General features: G+C 34.0%; 1 protein-coding gene across 1 annotated transcript in view; it reads left to right on the forward strand.

Annotated features, from left to right (window-relative positions):
* LOC142354681 (uncharacterized) overlaps window positions 1-19,455 on the forward strand; it is a 41,126-nt gene that overhangs the window by 20,242 nt on the left and 1,429 nt on the right. Inside the window, exons 2-3 of the mRNA XM_075407040.1 lie at window positions 8,194-9,200; window positions 13,020-13,643. Coding sequence (XP_075263155.1) covers window positions 8,252-9,200; window positions 13,020-13,643 — 1,573 coding nt within the window. The 5' untranslated portion in view covers window positions 8,194-8,251. The remainder of the gene's footprint in view (window positions 1-8,193; window positions 9,201-13,019; window positions 13,644-19,455) is intronic.

Consider the following 19,455-nt stretch of genomic DNA (forward strand, 5'->3'; position numbering starts at 1 on the left):
TTTTGTAGTCAAAATAACATACAGCTAATTGAGGCGCCAATACACGATCACAGAGCAATTGGCTTAGTTGAAAGGCTAATTCAAACAATCAAGAATCGCTCAGCTTGCATTAAAACGGCGGCGCGAAATCAATCCAATGTGAAAGCCTCAATAAATTTAATAGTTTGTCAACTACGAATATGTCGTCAAAAGACTATTAATATATCATTATTTGAGGCACATTTTTGTAGAAAAGCGAATACGCCATTAAGTAATATAAAGACTAAACCAGATCCAAAAAGTTTAACTTACGAAAACATTTTAAATAAATATTTAGATTTGGAGACTGTCAGATGGGATGAACTTATCACAGACGAAAACTGGAACAACGAAGAACGTAGTGACATTGAGTTAGAGGTGAATAAAAACAAACTGGGCAAAGATGCAGTGAAACGACAAAAGGAGGATCCGAATAAGGAATCAAGATTGATTACCCATCCAAATGTCGGACAACCTGTACTGAGAACGGAAGCGTCATTGGAGGTAAAGCTGGCGAAAAAAAGGCCTCGCACGAAAAGATCGAAGAAAACTCTTGATGGCTTTTATGATGTCTTAGCACCATCATCCTCAGTAATCAAAACTAACGAACATACCTCAGTCATTAAAGAACCTGGAAAGAGAGACGTGACAATTAGAAACTCGAATTTAGCAAAGTTTGGGACGAAAGCTGAACGTGAGACAGAATTAAAAGTGTACGCTGACCGACGCCCAAAATTACCAACGGGTAAAACAATAGTAGAGCTAATCAACCATCATGCAAAGGAAGCCAGAAGGAAGATTGAAGGAGGAAAACGAATGAAAAATAGGAAAGTGGCAGATGACGTTAGTACAGTGTCATCAATTCATTCAAATGTTACACGCGCCCTCCGTGTACGAATGCCAACCAAACCTAAAAGACAACTAATTACAGCACCGCCAAAGCAACCCACCGAATTAAGTAGCGATTTCGCGGTGCCAATGGAATTGCCCACCACAAGCATTGTTATAGCAGAGCCACATAGTAGGCCAAAACGAAAAGCGGCTACAAAGGCATCCGTAGCACTAATTCCAAAAAAAACGAAAGCGCTCCACGGTATCGGTTACAGAATCACATGAGTCTGCGATATCAGTTCAAACTTGTCCTCCCACAACTTCAAGTACTGGTGCAATTGGGAAACATAAAAGACGACAAAATATCAAGAAACAACAAATTGAGAATAAATCAATAATTTCTGCCATACAGACAGCTGCAGCACAATCTAATCAAGAGGAAACTAATTTTACAGTCGGCCCATGTTCACCGACACCTTCGTACCCTACCCAATTTTATGTTTCACCCAATTACGAAGAACCAGAAGTGTCGATGACGGTTGGCGAGGCTGAGAGGTATTACGAAAGTGAGAGTGATTAAAGTACATTTCTTAAAAAACTGTTGCGTTTAAAACTCTGATTAAAAACATTATAGTATTAATTATTTAACCAGTACATATGTTTATTAATTTTCTGATAAATAACTTCGTCATTTAATTTCGCAAAGGGGAAAATGTGGTACAATAGTACATTTTAGTGGGGCTATCGATTTGGTATTGCTAAATATGTTCATTTATGTTTAAATTTAATTTAGTTCATTTCATCTACCTTTATTTTATTCATTCATTTAGTTCTAGTTTTGAAGATCGAATCTGATGTTTTCATACTCAAAATTTAGTGTCGATTCGCTCCGCGAAATCACCAATAAATAGTCGTTGTAAAATAAGCTAATCGGCGTCGCGAATCAACTCACTCCTACAGATTGTAAATCTGTACGACAAGTCACTTAGAAATTCTGACTTAATATCTCGAAGCGGTTCACGGTTCCCGATAAACGCCAGAAGTTCTCCATGACTTCAAGCAGAGTCACGTAACCATTACTTCCAGAGCTCTATCACGCTAAAAATCATAGGATAGATGACAATTTGAGCTGAGTGTTCCTGTCAATCAAAAAAATTAATCATTTCAAATTTTAAGAAATAAAGTGCATGGATATGTAACAGAGAGACGCTCAAATTTCTTATTGAAATACTGCTATAGCAATTTTGAAGCTATTGAACATGACAGAGGAAAAAGGTGGGCTAATTTCCCAACGTAATTCTAATTGTGCCTTTGTTTCGAGCAAAGTGGCGACCATTCCCGGCCTTTCGGAAGAATAGTGTAAGAAACAGCAGCAAACAAAGGAAAGAAATACCAGTAACCAGATAAACTTGATCCTCTAACTCTGAAACATTTTCAAAACTTGATCCACGACCGTTAAAAGTAAGTTGGATCAAAATTTTTCAAATCCTTAAGGGCTCGGTTTATAAAAAACTCTTAATTAAAACTGAACAAAAGTCGCGAGTATTTTTCTCTATTTGCGAAAACTTTTTTGGGGCTGTGTCTTGGTCACACAATTATACTGAGACAATTGAGAAGCAGATGTCATTGCTTCACAACTAATTCAGAGACGTTTCACAAAAAGAAAAGCCATTGCCCACACTGTTGGGTTTTTCTGACAGTGGAACAATTTCTAAACCTGATATCTGATCATGAAAATCAAAATTGGCCAAAAACTTCTTTAATCTTTGCAGCTCAATTCTTGAAAACGTAAAAAATTTCAACTTAGATGAATGACAGACCAAGACATAACTAAAATTTGAAAAATAAGTTTAAGAGAAAGATTCAAGGATGTAAGAATATTGAGTATGAACGAACAATCAAAGGTCTGAAAAATAGAGAGTGAAATATGAAATTGGAGAAGGAAAATTAACTTAACATGATTTTAATTCTACAACGCCAAATCAATCTTACAAAATGATTTTCCGCCGCAGTGTTTGCAATGATATATTTTTAAAAATTTTGTTTCTTTTTTTTATATTTTTGACAATTAAACACCTCTGAGAGGTTATCAATTAAAAATAAGGTGAGTTCTTAATGGGTAGCAGTTTTGCGTGATAGGTTGGACAGTGGATTCAATTTGCACTGTTTCAACCTTGTATAAATAACATTGTTTCAATTACTGTATCACAATGAAAATGAAAGAAATGATAACATTCTTTCTTGAAAAAATGACTCTCAAGCAATTAAAAATTATTCTTTTTCGGACAATTAACAAGTTTTTGACAAAATAGCTCAAACACACGCATACACACACAATCTCTCTCACACACCCTTATATTTGTATATATATATATATATATATATATATATATATATATATATATATATACATATATATATATATATATATATATATATATATATATATATATATATATATATTTAAACCTGAAACATGTAAATTAAACTAACCACTTGGTTAATGTTACATGTTAGAAATTTATTAATCACACATTATTATTTTCTAATTCATAACAAACTAAGGTTCGGTTTTCTTAAAATAGTTTTAATAAATATCTTTGAATCCTGCAACCCTTCTGTCTATTGGAACTCTTTTGGGTCGTGTAAGCATTTCTGCTGTAACGTTTTGTTTAAATTTGGTCTTCGACGTTTCTTTTCTAATTGTAATTGGAAGTGTGTTCCATTTTCGGATATAGTTACGAACAATTGAACCATTACTCCATTTTGACTTACATTTTTTTTCTAAGGAAATGTTATGGGTTCGTTTGCTTACAATAATTGGCACGTTTTCTAGAAATCTAAAATGTTCATTAGAGCAATTTCTTGTTTGTTGGAGAATATTGAAAAACCTATTTAATGACACCCGTGTTATTTAGAGCTTTTCTGGAGGAATTTTAGTCTCCAGAAGTAGGTCTCTGGCAGTATCGTATTTGGTTTTCATAAAGCAAACTTTTATGCCCCAGTTTATCTGTTTGTTAATTCTGTCAATAGAGTAAGATTTTGAAAAAAAATTGCACTAAAATCTAATTGAGACAAAATTAGTGATTTAAAAAGATTTATTCTTGTTTTTATCGGTACCTGATAACGAACCAAGTATAATGATCTGATTGCTGACGCCATTTTACTGATAACCTTATTTAGTTGATTTTGGCATGTCAGTTCCGGTGTCCGGAAGACTAGCCGCCGTGAATATTAGCCGAAAAAGTCAAAATTTGGCATAGTAGCTGAAATAATTGCATGAGATAATTGCTGTAAGCAAACATAAGTGGGACGTGCAAATATCTAACTCGCTTACGCATGAAAATAATGCATTTGGCCAAGCCTCGCTGGCAACCTTGCCTCAGCGGCACATGGGACTTGATATGAATCTATCACAACCAAACAAAATATCACGGCCGTTCTCAAATCTGATTGGTCAAAATCTCCTTTTCGGCTAAAAGTCCATTTGGCTAATTTTCCTTTCGGCTCAATTTCCTAACACCGCCAATTCTCTGTCAATTAGTACACCTAAATATCTACATTTTTCAGATGCTTCCAATTGGTGATTCTTGAAATCGACAGTTTCAATGATGGGCAATTTTTCATTCCTCAACACCATTAACTCCCTCATTCAAGGTTAACCTGTTTTAATTCATATATTGATCTGTCTTGTTTAATGTATCTTCAGCTATTAGCTGCAATTTTGCTTCATTCTTTGCATGACCTAGAATTGCTGTATCATCGGCAAACTGTAATATATCAAAATGCGTTGATAAAGCTACACTGAAATTGTTGACATAAAGTATAAAAAATAAAGGCCCTAAGACAGTTCCCTGGGGATTACCGTGATTTATAAAAACCCAATCTGATTTTGCTATCACATTTTTACACACTGTTTTCCATCACAATGGAAGGAGTTTAATAAGGTTCTTGCACTCTCTCCATTTTCATACCCTTTTATTTTGTTCATAAAAACATCTATAGATATTGAGTTGAAAGCATTTGCTAAGTCTAAAAGAAGTGTGACAACAATTTCGATTTCGTCAATGCTTTGGTTTATTTTTTCAGTTAATGAAATGATAGTATCGAGAGAAGACTTTTGCTTTTGAAATCTGAATTGATTCTTGTTAATTAGATCATTATGAGTTAGGTAGTGAGTTAGCTGTTCAAGTAGTAATCGCTCAAAAATTTTTGCTAGAGTTGGTGTGACTGATATGGGTCGCTAGTTTTGTGGTTCTAGTCGGTCTCCTTTCTTATAAACAGGTTTAACATGGGCCGCTTTCAAAATATTAGGAAACGTGTTTTTTTTATACATTCATTGACGACAAATTGTAAATGAGTTCTAATAGACAGTTTACTATCTTTTAGCGCACATGCTGGTATATAGCCCGGTCCGGGCGATTTATGCTTAGGTAGATTATCAATAACATTATACAATTCTGTTATGGTGACTGGTCGGAAGCTAAATTCCGGTCCCTCAAACGTTAGAGAAGATTGATTTGAAGAAACATATTTGCCTTTGTATAATCCGAGCCTCGCAAAACAGTTATTAAGAATATTGGCAATCTTTCTGTCATCCTCAACAAAATGACTATCTTCCCTTAATTTGTCAATTTTTTCTCTTTGGATGTTGGAGTCGATCCTGTTTTTGATGAATTTCCTTTGTTCTCTTGAAGTTGGAAACTGCTTGAAAAAATCCTTTGTATTACCATCAGCAACTGCTGTCAGTTTTCTAGTCACCGAATTGCGTAAACATTTGTAAATAGTATAAATTTCTGGTTTTGGGTTTTCTTCCACGCATTAAAGGGACGGTGTTTTGCATTTATGAGACCACGTAATTAATTCCTTTGTCAACCATTGATTTGGTTGTTTTTTGGTACTACCTGCTTCCAACATCAGGGGATTATATTTTCAAAAATGTCGATAAATTTCAAAAACATTTTGTTAGGCTAATTTATCTGGTACATAGGCGACCAATCTTCCAGCGCAATTGAAATTTGAATTTTTCTTGGTATTACGTATCAAAAACTGTCTTTTCTTATCACTGTGATCTATATTCAATGATGACTGATATACTATTGTGAAGTGATCAACTCCAAGAGTCGACTCTAGAACATTGGCTTCAAAAATTTGGTTCTTCGAGAGAAAACAGTGATCAATTAACAAATATTTTTCACCATTTGTCCATGTTGCCTTCGTTTCATTAACGTAACGTAGCCTATTGTTTGTTGTGAAAATATCAAGTGACTGTCTACTTTTTGCGCCTAACAACTTTATATTGTAATCTCCGAATAAAATGGGATTATCTGTACACGAATACACATTTGAGATTTCTACAGTCATTTCATCAAGAAAAAAAGTTATGATTTACATTGGGGCTGTATGCTACATTAATGAGTAGTTTTTGTGTTAAAGGACTACCAATTTCAATCCACATTGACTCAAAAATCTTCTATTGATTGTGTTCAGATCATTTCTCAGTTTTACTATAAAATGTTTGGGAGCCCAAATACCTAGCCTTCGCCTCTTTGTACTTTAGTTATTGACGATCTTGGTTGGGTAATGAAGTGATGACTATTGCACAGATAAAACTCGGGAATGTCACTTTTTTCATTTATCCATGTTTCAGTAACAACTAGGAATGAAGTTTCATCAAGATTTTTCAAAAAACGAGACAGTTGCTCATGTTAATTATTGAGGCTTCTACAATTCATATACCAAAACTTGGAAAATTCCGATTTTCTACCACACCCTCCATTGTACTTTTCAATTTTTGTTATATTATCCAATTTTGATGTACCTGGGTTTCTTTCAATGTCACCACATTTTTGTAGAATAACGACGATGATTATGAGCAGATATTTTATGTTAAAAATTCCGATCCATGGTAAAAAAAACGTATCAGAATTCAATGCGATTGTTGTAAATATTCCATCCATCTCTCATGGGTACAAAAAGATCTTTGCGCTATTGTGGAATTTGTCTCAAAGAAACATCGTTTGTTGAACAATTGTAACCAATCCTTTACAAGTGATTTCTCTGAGTTGATACCATTTTATTAATTCCATGTAAATTAGGGTGAACACCATCATGCCTCATATCTGTGTTTTCCAAGTCGTAATTCAGGATATTTACCTTACACGACTAAAATTCACCATTAAGTTAATCGGCTATATTATTGACTTCCTTGTTGTATTGATTAATTTATTAATTTCTTTGTTATTCACATCTCTTCCATACAGACCATACTTTGCATTCGGTATTCTGCAAATCGCAACATTATGTGGTTTGAATTTTGTTATACATTTGCCAACCCCATCGCCAATTTGCTCTGCTGCTTTTTTTCGATCAGTAAACTGAACAATAGTCTTATGCCCAAGGTGAAATAGAAGGCTTTCCGATTTTTTTCCTGTTGAATACGAATCAATAGTGGCGTTGACGTCATTAATGGTTGCAGATGAGTAGGATTGTATAGCTGTTTCGCTACTGATATTGCTTTGTTTTACAAATTTGAACGTTCTGTCCTAAATAATTAAATTTTTAGCAAACATAAGTACAAATTTGGGGAAAATTTTTTTGATAGCACTCTCAAACGCTTTACGTTCATTGTCATCGATACCATCAATAATTTTTGTCAGCGTTTGTCATTTTGAGCTCTGAAGTGAAGGGTTTCCGACGTTGACTGATCATATAATCTTTTTTCGTTGTCTAAAGCTGCTCGAAGTTCTTTGTTTTCTTGTTCAATTTTCTTTATATAATTCTACATCTTGCCTGAGCGCATCTTTTTCACCTTGTTGCAAACTACTACTAAGTGATGTTCTTTTATTTTCTCTTAGTTTCAAAATTTCTTGTATCAACTTTTCTTTATTCCATTTTGCTAGTGCAGTTGTCTCCATTTTGATGTCGGATACTTTGGGTTTTTATGACAAAGTCTTAGTTAAACATAGCAAAAAAAAAGATGTTGACCAGAAAAGAAATAAATAAAATTGTTTGATCTCACCGGCTGACGAAATACAATAGCTTATATAGCACTTCAGAAGGGTAAAGTTTTTCAAAACTTTGCATGTGTTTTAAGAAAAATCTATGCCGTTGACTTCTAACTTCTAATTTCTGTTCGGTTTTAACACTATTCTCTGCAATTATATATATATATATATATATATATATATATATATATATATATTTATATTTATATATATGTGTGTGTGTTCTTCTGTTTTCGTGATAAGGAGAACTAAGGCCCTTTTAAAGTTTTTGTTCTTCAATTTTTTTATGAAAATGGAACAATTTAAAAGTTTTTCTCCTCTACGAGCACATTTTAAGGAAAATAGTATGTGAAAATAGAGTAAATTGACTGGAGTAGAAAGAAAATCAAGTTGTGATGATTGACGAGTTTGCATTTGATTATATACGGGAGAGACAAGCGATGATAACTATGTTGAGTGAATTCAAGTGTTGCTGGATAGCTGAAACTGGAGAATCACGCGGCGGCCTCTTGCCCGATATGACTGATTTCAAATTCCAGTATGAAAATCTTAACATTCTGTTTCGAAGTGCAAGTCATATTAGCACCCTTACACGTAATAACAGTGAGAGGAAAGAAATGCTTGTGTTTCCCTTCCCGTCTAAACCAGTGAGACTACCTGGCTGTTTCACTGCTGCTCAGAGACAGATAGCAGTCAAATATGTCGACAAAATTGAAGATGTGTTAAATGTTGAAGAGATTGAGGAATTCCTTGGGAATGGTTTCACAGACAGACTAGTAGTAGTACTATCAGATGGACTACCTTCCGATTTCTCTCTTAAGGAATTGAAGGAGAGATGGAATGCAACTGAAGTTGTTTATTGTAGTGGCAGTAGAGAGATAGATTGTGTTTCTGGTTCAGAGTTTCAATCTGTCTTGTTTATAATCAACTGTGAAAAAGACGCCTATATTGGAGAAAAACATTTGACGTTAGTTGTGTCTAGAGCACAGTACGAAGTGGGAATCATTCTTATTAGAACTGATCAATCTTGGTTTGAACGAGCTAACTTGACAGTGACTTCATATCTGTCAGTGATTAGAAGTGATTATGCTGAATTGTTTGATCAATTCATTAGCAGTAGCAGTAGTAATATTACTAATTCTACCATCACAAAGTGGATTCAGCCCACAGATACAGACAGACATCAGTGGGCGTGGTGGAAGAAGAGAATGAAAATTCATTTGGATCATGAAAGAGAGAGAACACTTGTGTGTGTGCAGCAACAACCAATCTCGCTCCAACTACAACTCTATTTTGCATTTTATCACTTGCGTCATTCTATGCAGCTGGAGTCTAGTTCTAATGGTAAAAGTGATTATAAACTTTCATTTTAACCTTACTAAGATCACTTTTCTCTCGAAAATAAATTTGACAAAGTTTTCAGAATTTTCCCTCATTAGGGATGATGAAATGAATTGCTCAATCATAATTATGTAAATTCAAAATAAGTAGGTGAATTACGAATGTATTATGTAATTTTAAATATTATAAAATTAACTAGAATCTTAAATATGTAATATGTAATCTTAAATATTATAAAATTAACTAGAAGTTAACCCTGACACAATTTTACTTTATCAACAATTTTTTGAGTGTCTAATGCGTCTAAGCTCCCCGTTATCAGATGATAAAATTAAACGGGAACAGAGTCTTTCACCAAAAAATTCTCAGTAGAGAAAATTGTCACCACAACAAGGAGGCTCGGTATTGCGCGTTCGCACATAATGTTCCGACCCCGCTCATCCACGTTTTGATTTAATTGTCTAGCAAATGAGGGAGAGATATTTCAAAAATTCACATTTTGTTCAACAAACAAAATCAAAAATAATGCTGAATTAGAGGGCCGATGAGATTTGCCATTATTGAGAGTAGTGGACAAGACAACAATAAAAATCAAATAATAGCAAACATTAATTGCGACCAGATTTCGATCTCAACATTAAATCAAACTTAACAAAAAACAAAAAGAAACTACAGCAAACTTGAACCGAAAAACATTAACTTGTACTTAATTTCAAAAAGTTACAAAGTTAATTACAAAGTTCAAAAACTAGTTTCTATTTAAAAAAGTTCAAATTGATTGAAACCAGTACGTATCAACTCGGCACATTAAAAAAGTTAGCTTATGCCTCCTATGAAACAATTAGGACCTAGCATTATCCATAATACGTCAGACAACTACAAATAGAACGGCAAAAACGAAACAAAAATTGAATTTAAAAAAACGGAGCCACAACCGTTGAAATCATAGATCCTTCATGGAATGCATTAAATATTTTCAACTGTGTGTTTTTTCAACGGCAGATGGGTCACCGCATTAGTGTCATAATATGGCATGAAAACAGGTTACTAACAAAGGGTCATAAATCCAATAATCACACATTTCTTAAGAAAATGCGCAGTAACAAGTCACAAAAATCATTAGTTGAAAAAAATTTAGGTTACAAAATGGATCCTGGCTCACTAGAATGAGGGTGCAAACTGTTGTTACAGATATCAAGCTACGAAACCCACAGAACTAAGATAAAAATAAAAAAAAACTCAAAACCTTTGATTTTTTACAAGCAAACATTTTCATAAATTCAAACAATTTACAGGCTTTCCATTCAAAACAAAAACCGTTCAATCTGCAAGTCCTCAAGAAACTATGTTGTTCTAAATGATGAGATCGAATCATATGGCGACAGAAAACAAATACCGTCATAATTCAAAAACTCAAACGGTTTATGGAGAGCACTGTCTTGAGCCGTTAAAGCTATAAGACTATGAAAACCAATAAAAACTTTAAATTTACAATAAAATAAAGATTCTTTGTGAAAAAAAAATAGAAAAACGAACCACAACTATTGTCCGGTATCGAAAACTCACGAAATTCTTATGAAAACAGATATTTAAGCTCTAAAGATATCAGTCAAAACACAATCAATGGCAAAAATCTTGTTTGCAGAAACAGAAATTTATTGAATCCTGGCATTAATGAGACCAAATTTTTTGTAACTATAGTGAGACAAAAGTTCGGAAAAGCCCAAATATTTTCTTTAAAAAAGTTTGAATATCATTAAAACCGATAGCTATAAAAAACTATTATTGAATAGATTATTGCGCATATTTTCAGTGCTAATTGGAGCACTCTTTATTATGATAATTTGGAATATTAACAAATAACCACCTCAAATATAAACAAAATAGAAAAATCTCAAAACTTTATGAAACTTTGTAGTAAGAAAGCCGAGAAATCGTTAGTTAGAAAACCAATACGAAGAAAAATTTTTATTCCAATTGAATAAATTTTTTAATGCAAATTTTGAGACTGAGTTACATGAGCACTGAATTGAGATAAAAAAAAATTGCCAAACTTCGAAACTTCACTTTCAATTTCTCATAACAAAGATAAAAAACGCATAAGAGGCCTTAGATAAGAGTTGAAAGCATTTTTTTGGTTCAGCTGTAGCTTCTAAAGAACCGAACTGCATCTTTTAATACCAATATGAAGATAGGAGGCTGCAAAAATGGCTAATGAAGGCAAAACAAAAAAATCGCTTAATTATAACGAAAAACACCTGGTCAAAGCCGTAAAAATTACGACCTTTTCTCTGACGAAATAGCGTATTTTCTTTAGCCTCATTTTTTTTTAAAAAAAAACGATCTGTCATCAATTGTTCTTTGACTTGAACTAATTGACATGAATTGAATTAAAGTCAGTAATTGACTTTGGGCAGCAAAATTGCGAAAACATTCAGAAAAAGCCACGCACCAATTTAATTTGAATAATTCTTGATTATAAGAATCCAAGATGTGCAAAATAGATCAATTAACAATTGAAAAAGTTGGTCATTAAACCAAAAAATGATGAGTTTTGTATTGTTATTTCAAAAGTCTGGCAAAATTCTACTCCCAGAGGACTCCTATTGGAAGCAAAGGTACATCTGGTTTTTTTGGAGATTTTTTTGAAGATTGTGACAGCAGAAGTGAGGTCTCTACATCCGGCACATTTGATCAAATTGGGATAAAAAAGCTCAATCAAAACCATTTTTGATTAAAAACGTCAGAAATTCGAAAAGTTCAGCAAAAAACTAACCATAAGCCTCCTCTCCTCTTAAAAGTAGAACCAACACTAGTGTTTTTACCAACTTTAACAAATGTTAGCAAAAATGACAAATAATTGGTCAAAAATACGGAAAAAGAGAATAAAAACAACAGATTTTTTTTCTATTATGCCCGAAAAATTTAAACCTTGAAGGCTCCCATTGGAGATTATTAGATTGCTTTGGAAAACTTTCAGATTTTTTTACCCATATATAAGAGACCAGAATTTAAAAAATTCAAAAAACGTTATTTTACAGAAAAGGGAAACACTCGCTTTTCCTCCGCCCCGTTGAGGTTCTTTTCAATTCAATTTACAACTCTTAGCAACTAAATTCCAGTTCGGTTGCTTTGTGTCTGATCGATTGATCGGTTTTGTGGGCTAAAATTTGCGGCGATTTACTTTTTTCACTTCATATTAGTTAGATGTATTTTTTTGGCAATTGAGCGCCAAAAAACCAAAGAAATGCGATGAAATATTATTCATGACATATCTCAAAATTGTACCAAATTTTTCACCGCTCTAGCGCTAAATTTACCGCACTGTCTTTATGGCCGGGCTTCCGTGTATTGTGAAAATTGTGAAAAGAATTTGAATTGTAATAGGGCGCTGTCTATTTTTTAAAGCTCTGTTCACACATTTTGTTGATTTTTGAATTCAAATTGGAGTAATGATTTTGGTCACGTCGAAACAGGAAGTGGAGCGACAAAGCGAGTGGTTTGCGGCGTAAAATTTTTTCACACTAATTTCAAAGTAGAGTGACAAAACGGTGTTTGAACAAAAATTCGCTTTCTCGCTCGTGGTTTTTTGTTCACATGCGGCATTTTGAGGTTAATATTCTGTTTTTTTTCTGTTTTTTTATCTGATTTTTTTTTCGAAATTATTTTCCCAGTTCTTTGAATTGTACGTTAGGATTTGAATCTGCTTTCTTCATCAAAGCTGACTTCAATTTTAACGGAGTCAAAGGCATACAAAAAGGCGCAACATTTTTTTTACTGCTCATCTTGTTAATTTATTTGGCTTCTGATTCATTTCCGTAGATGAGGGCAAAATTACGTCCAGAGCTGAGTTGGAAAGTCTTGACGACGGAACACTTAGTGCACTGAATCTGCTCTACTGGAGTGTTCTATCACAGAGTGCTCAATCAGTGCAATGTTGTTTGGATCTACTTGGAAAACGGAATCTATTCTCAACTGAAATTAACAAACGATATCCAAATGCAACAATACTGCATGTGATGATGGACGAAGACATAACTAATGATGAAAATGCGGCTCTTATCTGTAGATTGCTGATCAACTGTGATCAATTAGAGAATTGTACTCTTCTTCATAAATTTGATGACAAAAATGTCTTCGAAAGCATGCTCTCAATCAGTTATGGTGAGCCCGCCTCCCTCGCATTGTTCTCCAATCTGGACAGATGTGATGTATTTTTCATGGAGTATCTTGGCTTTGTTCGTGGAGAGTGTGAAGATGAGAGAATAGAGAAGTACAGACAGTGGGGAGGGAATATACTATTCAATGTTATGAATGGATCGACGAAAGTGGAGACAGTTGAATTGGGATTGAGAGTGTTGAAGAGATATGATCACATACTCAAATATGAACTCAGTCAACTCGACAAAAATGGCTGGACTGTTCTTCAGCGTAGTGCATTATTTGGTAAAAAATTAAATCAATCTAGCGGCTATCAGTAGAAAGGTAAAGTACACCTATTGTCACGCAGGGGATCCCCCGTGAGGAATCGTGTATCACGTTTTGTCACGGTTGGGGACGTGCCATCCGTTACGAATCGTGCGCAACATGTCAATGGTAAGAAAAAAACTTATACCAATTTTTCAACTTTGGTGGTGGCAAAGAATGATAGTTTTTGCCAATTTGGTGCGGTGCAAAAAATTTATATTATTTTTCACCTAATTTGTGCGGCGGAAGAAAACTGAAATTTTCACGGTTTTTGTGATGGTGGAGAAAAATTTGTAGTAACTTTGCATTTTGCAGTTGATAAAAATGCAATTCAAAATCGAAAAATCTTGAGCCTTTTTTAGTCAGAATAGACTATACTAGGGTCTTTAATTTTATGTTAAAAAACTAACCTGTGTTATAGACAGAATGCCAAGACATTCCTAAATTTCCACGGTAAAAAGAATTTCACTCAAATTTCTGTGGTTTCAACCCATATACGTTTTTAATTCCTTAGTTTTCTTGACCGCAGATGTTACCCAGAGTACTGCTCTCAGACTAGAAATCTACTAGAATTTAAGTACCAAGGCTTTAAGTGCAGATTTATTGTGTCTGATAGCCAAAGAAAGCTTTTGGCGACAAAGTCAGTCTCAAAGGAGAAATGAATAGCAAGCTTACATAAACACAAGACCAAATTAACAAAAAAAGTTATGCATAAAAGGAAATTATACTTTATGATAATTTTGAAAATCAGCTGCAAAGCAATCCATATACATATGTTAAAAGACAGCACAGTTAAACTAGTTAAAAAGTTTATTTTTTTGATAACAAAGTTGGTCAATTTTGGACACTAGACTAAAAAGTTGTTTAAAGTTGTTTTTTTCTGGGTTGCTAAAAACGACTCAATTATTTTGGTTAAATTGTGCAGAAGCTGCCGTTCTTCAAGCGTTGTTTTGAGGAAGAACATTTTTTAGTTTGGATTTGTGTTGCGCACGTATCAAATTTAAATGACATCGGTATCAGTTGTTTCAAAATCAGCTGCTTCCTTGTTTCGCAGCTGTTTCCCCGCCATCTTGTTAAACAGATAGTATGCAACGGAGGCTTTGTCTATCACGATCATGTTTTCCGAAGTAACGGACATTTCATAGCCAATGTGGGTTCCGTTTCCATCCTATACACATTTGACACCTAAAAAATTTAGTAGTTATATGTCTGGAAACGTTATCACTACATTCATTCGAACAGTTAAAACCATACTAACGATAATTTTGTTGTCTTCATAACCAAAATGGAAAATTCTGGTTGCTATTTTATGGCTCTGACTACATATCCCAGATTTTGTATAGCGTTCTGTACTAAAAAGGAATCGCTGTCCTCTGTAATGTTTCCAAAGAGCACCCTTCGATAGTCTTTTGATAAAATTTTAAACCGGTAACATCCTTAGTGTTTACGTATTTTCAAATGGGAACATTTTTTCACTCACAGTCACCCTTGTAATTGATTTCTTTATTAAAATATTTCTTAAAAATTGCCAAAGTGTTCTCTGGCATTATTTGCAGATGAAACAGTGTGATCGTCGAACCATTTGTGCCTCGTTTTTTCACTGCTATTATCCACAACGTTGACAAATTCTATAGAAACAAGAATTCCTCGAATAGACTATTTCTTGGAAACGATCAGAGTGTTAGTCAGAGGGTTCTTGGCTGGTATATCGTAAATCTTAAAATTTTCCTTCGTGATTTTTTGTTTATACCTTTTTCGAAAACGTATGCTTTAGATATCCTTACAAAATCATAGAACTTTGGAAGGCGCAATAACTTTGGTGATGCTTCAACAGAAATTGATAACGAAAAAAGAAAGATCTGTCTCTGTTGTTTTCTTAGGCGCTTCTTTTCTTACTCGATTGACTATAGAGTTGATTGTTTGAACAAAATAATTGGCCAGAGTACCAATTTTGAACTCCCATTCATTCTTTCTCCAATTCCTGCGCTTTGTCACCAGTCGGTATTCCAAACCCTTCTTTTTCGTCTAAGAGACTTTCGATATTTTCGGAAAGAAGATCTCTACTTGTCGTGGGCTAAAATTTTGGGATATTTTCTTTGATTTATTTTCTGATTTGGCTGTTTTCTATATGTTTCTTAAAGCGTTGAAACTTCTATCCTGACAGCTATTTTTCATTGCTATCAGAGACTGGTTCCTTTTTCAGAGTTAGGGCCTACAAAATTTCAAAAAGTCAAGTTTCTGAAGTTTTTTTGGTTGATTGTTGCAAATCGTACAAGAATTTGGGAGCAGATATATTGGTACGACTCGAAATGTACGTTAATCTATCGCTTTCATCAATTAAAACGCGTTGTCTTCATTTCAAAATGTCTATTATTTCCTTAGTCGTTTCGCAATTAGAACCAAAACGAATATTTAGATTTTTAAATACTTTTCCGCCTGAATACTGCTTAAATATTTTAATTTGAGGCTTTTTTACCTTTTCTGCTGGTTCAGTCCACTATCAATAATTGAAATGTCTCTCTTGTATACTTTGTGCCCTATTCCGCTTAACATCGAGAAATTAAAACCTTTATAATTTTTTTCTGTTTTTTCTTGAATCATTTTACATATAGAAATATATTGAAATTTCACATTTAGATGTTTTTGGGATTAGAATCAATTCCTCCGCTATTGTCGTTATTTTGTTAAATAAAAAAATTGCGAAACAAAAAAATAATGAGCCAAATTGACACAGATCTTGTTTTATCCGTAGAATAGCTCGTTTTCCGTCAAAGCCTAGTGAAAGTGTTTGGGATAAGGTTGCAGGTTTTGATTTAAACTTCGTCTTTTCACCTGATTACCTTTTGAAGGCAGGCACTCATGAAGCACACAAACTGCGCGTTTATCTAAAGTTCGTAGAAATGTGACTTCGATAGCATTCTTTTGGTTATCAGATCCAATATTTTTCCAATTGGAGCCTCGGTACTTAACTTTTTATAGACCATTTTTATCTGCGCGTATGCACTATTATAGGTATTATATGGTCAATAAAACTATCATATTAAAAACTTATGTGGATAAAAATCAATGAAAAGTGAACTGTTATCTATCCGTTTCTGATTTGTCTGTCTTCTGATTTGGCTGTCTTCTGTCTGTTTCTTGAAGCATTGAAATTCCTATACTGATCGCTGCTTTTCCATTGCTATTTAATACTATCTCCTCTTTCAGATTTAGGGCCTACAAAATTGCGAAAATTCAAGGTTCTGAAGTTTTTTGGCTGACTCTTTCAAATCGTATAAAAATTTAGACCTTTCGTAATTAGAATCAATAAGAAGATTTAGGTTTTTTAATACTTTTTCAGTCTTAATACTGTTTAATAATACTCATATGGCGCTTCTTTCGGGTTTTCCTGGTTCAGTCCACTCTCATTATTTGAAATGTCTCTTGCAACCTTTCTGCCCTAGCCCACCTAACACTGAAAAACTAGAGCCTTATGATTTATTTCTGCACTTTCTGTAATCGTTGAACTTTGACATGTGAATGTTTTTGGGATTAGAATAAATTCCTCTGCTATTGTCGTTCTTTTGTTTAACTAAATTTTGGGGAAACACAAACGAATGATGAGCCAAATTGACACGAACCTGTTTCATCATTATGATAGCTTGTTTTCTATCAAAGACCAGTGTTCGGATAAGGTTGCATGTTTTGATTGTACTTTGTCTTTTCACCTGATTAGCTTTTGAAGGCAGGAACTCACGAAGCTCACAAACTGCGTGTTAATCTGAAGTTCGCAGAAATTTGAGTTTGATAGCAGTTCTTTTGGTTATCAGACACAATAATTCTCCCATTGGAGCCTTGGTACTTAAATTTTAACACATTTTTTATCAGAGCGCATGCACTAATTTATGTAATATATGGTCAATAAAGTTATCAGATTACAATTCTATGTGGATTAAAACCAATGAAGAGTGAGTGAAATTTTTTTATGGAGCTTTAGCAATGTCTTGGCCCTTTCTCTCTCTCTATCGCACACACACACACACACACACACACACACAAAGTTTGGTTTTTAAATTTCAAACTGAAGCCGGAGATTAGTCTATTCTGACCTGAAAAATGTTTAAGTTGTCTCACTTTTGAAATGCAATTTTATCGACCCCAGAACCTTAAAGTTTCCTAAAGTTGTTCTCCATCTCCGCAAAAACTTTAATAACTCTTTGTCTCCTGTACAAATGTGGCCGAAATAATATATATTTTCTCCGCCTCACGCAACAAATCGGCAATAGTTTTTGGCCGGAGCATAAAATTAAAAAAAAAATACAAGTTTTTCTCGGCACCGAAATTGAGAAAATTCTACAAGTTCTTTCCTTGCCACTGAATTGTAACGTACGAATCGGAAATGGTGAAGACGTTCTCAACCATGAAAAAAGTGCTACACGTATCGTAATGGGTTGGGACGTCCCTATCCGTGATAAAGCCAGATACACGTACCCCCGGGAAAAAATGTGTACTTTACCTCGCTACTTCTGTTTGTATATTTCATTCAAAACACAAGGGACGCCGTATTTACCGAGAGGCCTAATTGGCCGACAGTCAACGCAAAGTCCGCTACTAGATTTTTTTCTGAAGCTCTGATTGTCCAATTTAATAGCGGGAAAGTATAAAGTAAGCGGCCAAACATACGGCACAGTTTTTGAAACTAGCGTAGCGAAGTTCTAGTTGCAATTGCAACCAAAAAATCCTCCCTTCACGGCAGAGGGGGGAAGCGTGCGGCCACAAATATCCGGGTTAAATTTTCTTTATTTTTTACAAAGATCATATTCGATTTCATACTTTTTATACTTGATCTCTTAGTACGTTCCCAGTATGAAACCAAAGAAATCATAAATGATCTTTATTTAATTTCCAAGAAAGCGTATACGATCGTAGTATGATTACCAAGACTCATATCTCTTTTTTCCTTTATTCTTTTTTTAAAGGTAAGACATCACTTATGTGATTTCCCGGCATCTCTTTGCGATATGACAAAAGACACGGTAGTGCAAAATTGGGTGATAAATAAAAAAGATGTCTTTATTACTAGAAATTTCATATCTTCTATAGCCAGTTCATACCTATAAAAGCTCCTTCACTAGAAAAAAAGCAAAAAATAAAGATATATGTACATTGTCATCTATCATTTTGCATCTGTCTTATAAATCAATTTTTATAAATAGGCATTAAATCCAAAATTATTGTTTAAATCAAGTGTGGACTGCGCTTACAATAAATCAAAACTAAATGGCCTCAGACTACAATTATACGTGAGTGTATGGGCATCAGTCAATGTTTTTTGTACCATATATGACCTTGTTTGAGTTCAAAGAAAATTTTATAAATTTCTAATAAATTGAAAGTTATACAGTTTCAATTTTATTGTATGATTCTTTTATGATTTCCAAGATATCATATATGATCTTTGAATGACTACTAAGAAATCATACAAACCATATATGACCTAGTATGATTAAGAATCATAAATGATGTTGGTAGGACATAATGCAGGAAAGTTGCATGGTCTGTAAACAGGTCGAGTGGAGCGCCACCCGGCCGCACACAAAAAATGTTCACCGAACTACTGATTTATCAACCCATGAAGTTTTTTGACCAATAATGATAAAACTGATGGATGAAATTTCAAAAAAAAATCCTTGTCGGCTAAACCCCCGTTCGGTAAATCTTCCTAGCAACTGATAGCACGTATCATAGAGCGGTTCTATTTGTTTTCACCCCGATTTATTTAACCCCGCATATTTTAACACCACCTCATTTA

Source organism: Convolutriloba macropyga, chromosome 15 (genome assembly GCF_964194025.1).
Source record: "Convolutriloba macropyga chromosome 15, txConMacr16.3, whole genome shotgun sequence".
Taxonomy (NCBI): Eukaryota; Metazoa; Xenacoelomorpha; order Acoela; family Convolutidae; genus Convolutriloba; species Convolutriloba macropyga.